General features: G+C 47.4%; 1 protein-coding gene across 1 annotated transcript; it reads left to right on the forward strand.

Annotated features, from left to right (window-relative positions):
* Window positions 1-3,070: 3,070 nt before the first annotated feature.
* Window positions 3,071-5,237, forward strand: LOC148092930 (endogenous retrovirus group K member 10 Gag polyprotein-like). Its single transcript, XM_087817818.1, has one exon. It carries the CDS (start codon window positions 3,071-3,073, stop codon window positions 5,186-5,188), a length of 2,118 nt encoding a protein of 705 aa, XP_087673944.1. The 3' UTR covers window positions 5,189-5,237.
* Window positions 5,238-10,796: the final 5,559 nt, after the last annotated feature.

Below are 10,796 nucleotides of genomic sequence, written 5' to 3' on the forward strand. Positions count from 1 at the left end.
ACCTTGGAAGAAAATCAAATGGGTATATAATCTGGTATGACAGTACAGTACCGTACTAAATTACATTTTCTGGCTAAAGAAGACCAGCAAGGATATTTTAGGCATCAATTAATGAGAAACCCACTCAAGGAATTTGTGTTCTGCTGTGTCTGCAGTTGTATAATCACTGGGGATCTGATTAGTTTCATGTGTGTCTTTTCTCATTTATCATCTAACTTAGATTCATATCCAAATGAGAGTTAATAGGGCCATGATGTGGGGGTTGTCATAATTCCTTAGAGATATCACTTCCCCAAACAAAAATGTAGTGATAAACTTTTCAGTGGGTTTAATCTTTATTGTTGAAAGTATTACCGATGTCTCCCCCCCCCTCCGCTGGCCCCCTCCACCCCGTTCCCGCCCGCACCCCAGGCCTGGATGGATCTGGAGAGTATTATGCTAAGCGAAATAAATTTTTTTCATGACAAGAGAAACATTTTTTCCATGTAGGTTTCTGAGTACATTTAAAAAATAATTAAAAACGTATATTATCTTCTTATATGAGTCATTGAAAAGGAATTTGTTCAATATAGTGGTCATTTTAAGCAACACAGACCAAAAAAAAAAACAACACCCCTGGTCTTCTGGTTTGACACATATGTCTTAGATAACTTTCTTATACAGTAAGCACTCAGGAGTTTCTGAGTTTACAGAGTGGTGAGCCAGAGCCTGGACTCTGGTGAATTCCTAGAATAAATGCCTCCCAAGGAGTAACTCTCTGAAGATAACATTTGGGTCTGTGCTGGTGGCTTCTCTCTGCTTCATCACACATCACTGCATCTTTCTCTTTTGAAAATCTCTCCATCATTCATTCCAGCCCACCTTTGTCAGAAGTATTCATAAATGAGCAGGTATGAATTAATTCAACTATTGTCACTGATCCTCAACATTATTTCCCTCTTGCATAGAATGACTACATTGGCATTTTCTCATTCAGTTAATGTAGTTTGGTTAAAAGATATGCACTGTATCTATTATCATAAAAATGTTCTATATTGGTTACTACTTAGATCCAAAGTAGAAAGCAAATATACTTTAAGGAATGAATGAATTATTTGAAATGTTTCTATCTCTATTTCTATCCTAAAATATAATCTGAAAATAAATTTGTGCTGCCAAATCCAGAAGTAGAAAGTTCTCACAAAAGGGATAGCATTGAATGGAGTTTGTTCAAGAGTAGTTCTGTAAAATCCAAGTTATTGATTTAGTTAGGGATTTCCTCCAAAGATCATGTATAAAATGCCGTTTCTTTTCTTTACATCTAAACTATTTTCAGATTCCCCCCCCCAGGGTTCTACCTGTGATAGATCTTATATGAGGCACATAAAGAACTGATGTAGGTAGACTGATAAGACAGATGCCATCAATAAATGCCTTCACAAAAATACTTGCCTGTCACAAGTTAATTTGATGTAGTATATTCTGTCATGAGGGTGGATTAATTTTGTCCATTTTCTCCTCTTGTCGTAATTCTTGTCATGCGAATAAGAATGTATTACAAAGAAGAACATACTAGACATTATAGTTCTGTGATAACTCATTTTTGTGACAAAAAATATAATGAGACCAGACAATAGTGCAAATTCATCATATTCTTACAGTGAACCTAATATTGACTTCCTGGCTTCCGTTCATGATTTTAAGGGCATGTCACTTACGGTTTTATACTAACCAAATGATTAAAGAAACTACCATTGAAAGACTTGTGCTGATTACAAAAGCCTTTCAACAGGGAAATAATAGAACCATTTTGATTTTCTTTCCTTTCCAGCTTAAACACATATTTAATGTGTACCTGTGATTTCATTTTGATGAAGACTCATTGATTTGATAAAGTTGCTCAGAAAATGTTATAAGCTTGAAGATTAGACTGCGTTTATCATTGAGGAGAGAGTGAATTTTCTCAACAAATCACTATTATAAGTCATAAAGGAAAAACAAAGTTTTATAATAAAGGACCTTTCAGAAATATTCCTTATATTTTGTCCCAGCAGCTAAAGCAGCAAAGCAATCATTTTAGCCTGGTCTGTAGTTCTAACCAGAAAACCCTGATTCAGGAAATACCTCCCTGGTAAACAGACTGGTAGTTTTTAATTGCCTTCCATTTCTACCACTCCTACTCTAATTCCATAGAGTCCCTCATTTCTTCTTTTCATGTTGGAAAAAAAGAAAAGCAATTATCCACAAACAACCACTTCTTTTGTACAACTTCAGGAAAATATTTAAACAGAAACATAGGAGAATCTATAGGGAATCTATATAGAATCTATAGGGAATAGTAGAGTTAGAAAAATATTCCTACAATAGGAATGTCATCTAAATAACACATTTACTACCATTTGTATGCTTTTTGTGATCAGTGAATGTGGGGAGCCGGCGGGACTCCCCCCGGGGAGGACCCGCCGGGCGAGGTGCTGCCCAGGGAAAAAGACCCGGGAGGCCCGCTTGCCCTAGTGTCATCGAGAGAGAAATCTCTGAGGCATTGACCCGAGTGGTGGGCAGCGGTGCTAGCACTCGCCCTGCTCCCCCCGCTCCCCCTCCTTAGGGACTTGGCTAAGCTTAAGATTAACAATGCTGGCATAGGGAGGTACCTTGATCCAGGAGCCGTGGCCGGGTTAGAAGTGCAGCATGTCCCAGCTACCAATGATGTATGTACGAGAACAAGGAACAGGACTACCAATGATGTATGCATGAGAACAAAGAGCTAGGTGGGGAACATACATGGGACAAAGGTTACTGATTAAACCGCTGCCTTACTGAATGCGCTATAATTACAAGCTGAAAAATAAACTCGGGGCTCAGTCACGTACTGAAGCCCTCCCGATCCCATCCTGTCTCTTGTCTTTCTTTTCCAATCCTCACCCCCTCAATCAGGTCACTGCTCGACTGCCGGCAGGCTCCGGCAAGTGGCGCCCGAACAGGGACCTGAAAACCTGGGAACACGGTAGAGGACACCGCTCGGGGCCGCGCGGATAGCTATCGGGTAAGTGATAGCCGGAGGGAGCGGTCAGTATATCGGGAGTAAGAAATTATGGGCCAGGAGAACAGCAAGGTGCTGTTTGCACAGGTCTTGAAGACAATGCTCCGCTCTAGGGGCGCTAAGGTTAGTACTACCCAGCTGCGTAATTTTTTGCAGTTTGTGGAGGAGGTGTGCCCCTGGTTCCCGGAGGAGGGCACTGTTAATCTAGAAACTTGGAATAAAGTGGGAGAGCGTATACAGGGTTTTTTCCAGGCACATGGCCCTCAGAAAGTGCCTGTAGAGGCTTTTTCACTCTGGACCTTGGTCCGAGATTGCCTTGATCCCCGGCATGAAGGGGTGCGCATGGAGCCACCCCCTGCAGAGGCACCAGTCGAGCCTGTGAAGGGTTCGCAACTGGGGGGCGAGGCTTCCGCGCCCCCGGTGGAGCTGCTCAGTGTCCGGTCAGACAAATTAAGCCCCAAGGAGGAACAAGATTTAGATGAGGCTGCGGCAGCTTATGAAAGGGACAGGTATGGGGAATTGGTGTTCCTGTCGCAGGAATGCACAGACAAGCGCAATCTCCTGGCCCCTGACCTCACAGTTGAAGGGTTGCAAAAGCAGATGCAGACCATGATGAGCCAAGTACGAGCCTTGCAGGAGGTCATGAAGGAAACTCCACCTGAGGACCCACAGGGCGGGGGTCGTGCTGGCCCCGGGCCGCCCTTTGGGAAACCTATGGCGGCCGGCCCTCTGCTCGTAGATTTAGGAGAAGACCCTCCAGACTATCCTGGTGAGGAAGGGGGCATCCCGGCTGAGGGGAGTGGAGCGGGGGTAGGGACTCCCGTCGGGGTCCGGGTTCTCGATCCTCGGGAGAGGGCCATGATTGCCCTGGCCCAGAAGAGCCCAGGTCAGGCTCGGGACCCTGGGCGGGGAAAGGTGCGCACAGACACCACCCCAATGTCCCCCTTTCAGATGGCACTTAGCCAGGCTCGGCTAAGAGGGGAAGACCTGGAAGGGTTTGATTCTGAGTCGACGATGTGTTGTCCGGTGTTTGAACAGCCTGGCCAGGGTAATAATCCCCCCCAGAGATTTTATAGCCCTATGGATTTCAAGAAATTAAAAGAGCTTAAAATGGCTTGTGCACAATATGGGCCTACGGCTCCGTATACAGAGGCCATTTTAGAGGCGTTGGACACGGAATACAACATGTGCCCCAACGATTGGAAACAGCTAGCTCGAGCTTGCCTGTCTGGAGGGGATTACTTACTGTGGAAATCTGAGTATACAGAACAATGTGAGAAAGTCCATCGATTGAATGTGAGGAATAACATACCCTCTGACCTTCAGGGTCTGCTGGGGGAAGGGCCGTATGCGGACACCCCGGCTCAGTTACAATTTGGGGTAGGGACCTATGCCCAGGTCTCTGCCGCGGCCAGGAAGGCCTGGAAGAAATTACCTACTACTAAAAATGTAACTATGGATCTGACCAAGATCAGACAGGGCCCGGATGAGCTCTACCAGGAGTTTGTCTCCCGGCTCCTTGATGCCGCAGGGAAACTGATAGGGGACGGGGAGGCTGGAGTGATCATTGTGAAACAATTAGCTTTTGAAAATGCTAATACTGCATGCCAGGCAGCCCTGCGACCCTATCGCCACAAGGGGTCCCTCAATGATTACATTAGACTTTGCCAAGATATTGGGCCCTCCTACACGACGGGAGTCACCCTCGCTGCTGCCCTGCGGGGACAAACAATGCAGCAATTTCTACAGCAACAGGGAAAGGGGCGCGGCAAGGGACGGCGAGTCCCTGGGCCCCCCGGCAGTTGTTTTTCCTGTGGCCAATTGGGCCATTTCACCAGAAATTGCCCGCAGAGGCCTCCTTCTGCCACTCCAGGGGCTCCTGCGGGGCCTCCCCGTGGGGCGCCTCCAGGGCTCTGCCCGAGATGTAAAAAGGGGAATCACTGGGCCCGTGATTGTAAGTCCAAGCTTGATCTGCAAGGGCGGCCTCTTAGCTTTCCCTATCAGTCGGGAAACTGGCAGAGGGGCCGGCCCCAGGCCCCGCAAACATATGGGGCTCTACAGGGGGAAACCTGGGGGAAGCCCCCCGGAAACAATCCATTTGTGACCTCTTCCGAGCCACCCCAGGGAGCGCCGGACTGGACCTCAGTTCCGCCGCCTACACAGTACTGACCCCGGCCATGGGAATGCAGGCTCTGCCTACTGGGGTCTACGGTCCCCTGCCCGCAGGAACAATGGGACTCCTCTTAGGACGCAGCAGTAGTACCCTAAAAGGATTGTTAGTGGCCCCTGGAGTCATAGATCAGGATTATACCGGAGAGGTGAAGGTTATGGCTCATGCTCCTCACAATGTGGTGACAGTAAATAAAAGTCAGAGAATCGCCCAGCTTATTTTGTTGCCGCTGGTAGAACAGGGAAAAGTCATGACGAATAAGGCTCGCGAGTCCCAAGGATTTGGATCTTCCGATGCTTACTGGATGCAGCCCATTAAGAAGAATCGGCCAGAGATGACACTTTGGATCAATGAGAAGGCCTTTAAAGGTATACTAGATACTGGGGCGGATGTCTCAGTTATCTCCTTAAAGCATTGGCCTGCCAGCTGGCCTATTCAGACTGCACTGACCGACCTACAAGGTATAGGTCAGAGCAAAACCCCCAAAATCAGCTCTGCTGTTTTACGTTGGCATGACAATGAGGGACATCAAGGAGAGTTTCAGCCCTATGTCTTATCAGATTTACCTGTAAATCTGTGGGGGAGGGATGTCATGGAGCGCATGGGGGTGTATCTCCACAGCTCGAGTCCAGCGGTTACACAACAACTACTTAATCAAGGGCTGCTACCAGATCAAGGATTAGGAAGAGAAGGGCAGGGCATTACTGAACCCTTACAACCCCTGCCCCGGCCAGGGCGCGCCGGCCTGGGGTATTTTTAGGAGGGGCCTTTGACTCTCCTGCTACCCATGCCGATAAAATTACCTGGAAGTCAGATCTTCCTGTATGGGTAGATCAATGGCCCCTGACTACTGAAAAAATAAAGGCTGCCCAGGAGCTAGTGCAGGAGCGGCTCCAACAAGGCCACATTGAGCCGTCTAATTCTCCCTGGAATTCACCTATATTTGTGATCAAGAAGAAATCAGGGAAATGGAGATTACTCCAGGATCTTAGGAAGGTGAATGAGACTATGGAGCTCATGGGGGCCCTCCAGCCAGGCTTGCCTTCACCTGCAGCCATACCCCGTGATACATATAAAATTATTATTGACCTGAAAGATTGCTTCTATACTATTCTCCTTGACCCCCGAGACTGTCCGCGGTTCGCCTTCAGTGTACCATCAGTAAATTTTCAGGAGCCTATGCAGCGATATCACTGGAAAGTGCTGCCTCAGGGAATGGCCAATAGCCCGACCCTGTGTCAAAAATTTGTGGCAACGGCCTTAGCTCAGGTAAGGCGCGAGTATCCAGCAGTATATATCTGTCACTATATGGACGACATCCTCATTGCCGCTCGCCATGAGGGACTGCTTCTCCGGGCATTTGCGAAAATGGAATCTAACTTGCAAAAACAAGGCCTGGTCATAGCCCCAGAAAAGGTCCAGAGGCAGCCCCCGTTTTCTTATCTTGGTTTTCATCTAGAGCCTGACCGATTTTTCTGTCAGAAAGTTCACCTTCGGCTAGACAAGCTCCAGACCTTGAATGATTTTCAAAAGTTGCTGGAGGATATCAACTGGATTAGACCTTATCTGGGGTTAACTACAGGGGAGCTCAAACCATTGTTTGACATTCTCAAGGGGGATGCAGATCCTGCATCTGCTAGACAGCTGACCCCGGAGGGACGTGAAGCCCTTGGGAGGGTGGAGCAAGCTATCCGCAGGCAGCAGGCAACATTTTGTGATTATAGTAGACCTTGGCAGGCCTGCATTTTGGCCACGGGCCATTCCCCTACTGCTGTTTTATGGCAAGACCGGCCACTACGGTGGGTGCACCTCCCTGCTTCCCCTGCCCGGGTCCTTGCCCCCTATTATGAACTTGTTGCTGTCCTTATTCAACAGGCTCGGGAAGAGTCCCGCCGCTACTTTGGCAGAGACCCTGCAAGCATTCTGGTACCATACACACGGGAGCAGATCAACTGGCTCTTCCAGACCTGTGATCCCTGGGGGATAGTTCTGGCTGGGTTCCCTGGAAAAATTGATATTCACTACCCTCAAGACAAGCTTCTACAATTCTTTCTCAGGCATCCAGTCATTTTTCCCAAAATGATATCAGCCACCCCCTTACCGGGGGCCGTTACTGTGTTCACTGACGGGTCGTCCTCTGGCATTGCAGCCTATGTGCGTGGGCACCAGGTTACACGGTGGGAGACCCCATATTCCTCTGCCCAGGAGGTAGAGTTAGCAGCAGTACACCGGGTACTTTTAGATGTGGCCAATGAACCTTTAAATATTTTCTCTGATAGTCAATATGTAGTCAGAAGCCTCTCTGTTATTGAGACTGTCCCGTTCATTGGCACTACTAATTCCACTGTGCAACAACTGTTTATAGCCATTCAAGCTGCCATCCTAAATCGTACCCAACAATGCTACTTTGGGCATCTTAAGGCCCATAGCAACTTACCTGGGCCCTTATCCCATGGAAACTGCCAAGCTGACTTGGCCACTAAGGTGTACCTCGTTGGGGTGCCTGCAGCTCGGGCGGCTCATGCCCTCCACCATCAAAATGCCCAGTCTCTTCGGCTGCAGTTTAACATTCCCCGAGAGGCTGCCAGACAGATAGTAAAGGAATGTTCCACATGTCCTACCTTTACTAATGTGCCTCTCTATGGGGTTAATCCACGGGGTCTCCTGCCCAATCATCTGTGGCAGATGGATGTAACGCATGTGCCTAGTTTTGGTAAGCAACGGTATGTACATGTGACCATTGATACCTACTCCGGTTTCCTTACTGCCTCCGCCCTCACAGGGGAATCAGGATCTCATGTCATTACACACTGCCTGCGCAGCATGTCGATCCTCGGGCAACCTAAAATCATTAAGACTGATAATGGCCCAGGTTATACTGGGAAAAAATTCCAAGTCTTTTGTGCACGGTTGGGTATCCAAACGCGTACCGGGATTCCCTATAATCCGCAAGGGCAAGGCATTGTAGAACGCGCCCATGGTACCCTAAAAAACCAACTATTGAAACTAAAGAAGGGGGAGCTGTACCCCCTGTCCCCACAGAATCAGCTCAATCACGCACTTTTTATTCTCAATTTTTTGATTTTGGATGATAAGGGTCAGTCTGCAGCTCAAAGGTTATGGCAAAAACTCGGGCCCTCTGATAAGGCCATGGTCAGGTGGAAGGACCCCCTTGAGGGTACGTGGCACGGACCAGATCCGGTACTAATCTGGGGAAGAGGGCATGTTTGTGTTTTCCCGCAGGATGCAGAGACACCGAGGTGGCTCCCGGAGAGGCTGGTACGACACGCGGCCCAAGGCGCTAGAGGAACGGATGCAGGAGCTAACAATGAACCCTAAGCGTCAGTCGCAAAGAGCCCGGCGAAGAGCCTGGCGGGTACAACAACGCGCAGAGCAACTCAGCAGAGAGCAAGGCATGACTGTCACGCCCGAAACTCTATTCCTGGCAATGCTGGCTCTGCTTGCCGCGGCCCCTGGGGCTAGAGCAGAAACTCACTGGGCCTACCTGCCTAACCCACCTCTGCTGCAGCCAGTGACGTGGCAGCATGGAGAGGTACCTGTGTACACCAACGACACATGAACCATGGGGGGCCATTCCAGCAGGCACCTGCGAGCAGCGCGTGCTCCGGACTTTTCTTATTCAGGACACGCTAGTGACCAGCCTATTTGTTTCTCACGAACTGCCATCGTCCTGTTAGGTTTTCTGCTTACCCCATGCATTCTTAGAGCATTGCTGAAAGATGTACAAATTCTTAGAGTAGGACTCCACGCCTTGCAACTACGCACCCGTCCTACCCCGCTTGAGCCTAGACCTTATGTTTAAAAAATAAAAAAGGGGGAGATGTGGGGAGCCGGCGGGACTCCCCCCGGGGAGGACCCGCCGGGCGAGGTGCTGCCCAGGGAAAAAGACCCGGGAGGCCCGCTTGCCCTAGTGTCATCGAGAGAGAAATCTCTGAGGCATTGACCCGAGTGGTGGGCAGCGGTGCTAGCACTCGCCCTGCTCCCCCCGCTCCCCCTCCTTAGGGACTTGGCTAAGCTTAAGATTAACAATGCTGGCATAGGGAGGTACCTTGATCCAGGAGCCGTGGCCGGGTTAGAAGTGCAGCATGTCCCAGCTACCAATGATGTATGTACGAGAACAAGGAACAGGACTACCAATGATGTATGCATGAGAACAAAGAGCTAGGTGGGGAACATACATGGGACAAAGGTTACTGATTAAACCGCTGCCTTACTGAATGCGCTATAATTACAAGCTGAAAAATAAACTCGGGGCTCAGTCACGTACTGAAGCCCTCCCGATCCCATCCTGTCTCTTGTCTTTCTTTTCCAATCCTCACCCCCTCAATCAGGTCACTGCTCGACTGCCGGCAGGCTCCGGCAAGTGAAAATCATACATAATTACTCTTTTATTCTGTGTTTATATAGCTCTTCAGAATCCTTCTTAACACAGCTGAAAATTGTCTTTGTCACAAGAGTTGAAGCCTACCAATAATTTTCTTTCATAAGATTCACTGTCTACATGCCAGGCATATGGATAATGTTAAATAAGTGCTCACTGAATGGGTGACTAAATATTTCAAATTTACGAAGAGAAAAAAATTTACACCTACATAGTAGGGTCTCATTTCTTTTATAATATAAAATAAGGGTGCTTCTGTCAACAAAGTTCTTTGTGATTTGACTTTCCGAACTAGAGAAGGTGAGGATCATACATAAAAATGTAAGTGAAGACCTATTTAGAGATCTGTGTTCATGCACTTGAAATCCACACATATTATGAGTACTTACATAAGCATAAATTCACTCAGAGCACAGTGTGGTGGAAAGACTGCCAGGCTTTGGTTCTGCTTCCTCCTTTACATGACCTCGGGCCTCCATTTCCTCAACTATAAGATTTAAGAGGTGGATTTTTTTTTCTTTTAATTCTAGCCTTCTATGTTTATAGACACATGTGCAAAATCAATTATAAAATAAACCAATAAATTTCACATGACCTGATTTTATGGACTTATTTATATCTTAGATAATAAATTAGACACTTTTTCTTTAATTTTTTGCCAAGGGCCTTAAATGAAGCTGTCAAAACCCAATGGCTGAGTTTTCTTTTCCTAATTACAATTACCTATAGGAAAAATATGTGATAATATTCATTTCTTGTTACAACCTGGGGATACTATCCTGGTGTTGAAATAGAAATATCTCTAGTCTCTTGTGAAGTACAAAGAATAGTCTCTCGCTGAGGCTGAATTTATCCAGAGAGAGAGACCCACTCTTGAGTCTCCTGGACGATCTGCTGCCTTCTGAGAACAAAAGGCCCAATCTGATGTGGATTCTCGAAAAAGGTGCTCATGCAGGAAGCCTGAGTCAGTCAGTGTGGAAGCAGCTAATTGGCCAGACAGTCTTGGAAAGAATTTAGCTGCTGGTTGACAGGTGGGGTATGTGTAAAGTACCATATCCAGGCTACACAGTAATTTGTTTTTAATTACCATATTTGCTTGGGAAATGCTGTGAGGTCTACTCATTGCTCATGTTGGTATGCTAATTGACTGGAGATTTACAAACTGGGTTTTACCCAGTGTCCTTTTTGATTGCTATGGTAATCTG

This window comes from Miniopterus natalensis, chromosome 6 (genome assembly GCF_054644295.1).
Source record: "Miniopterus natalensis isolate mMinNat1 chromosome 6, mMinNat1.hap1, whole genome shotgun sequence".
Classification (NCBI taxonomy): Eukaryota; Metazoa; Chordata; class Mammalia; order Chiroptera; family Miniopteridae; genus Miniopterus; species Miniopterus natalensis.

What these genes read in the sequence shown, in the direction of transcription:
- LOC148092930 (XM_087817818.1), top strand. Translation starts at nt 3,071, where the DNA reads ATGGGCCAGGAGAACAGCAAGGTGCTGTTTGCACAGGTCTTGAAGACA.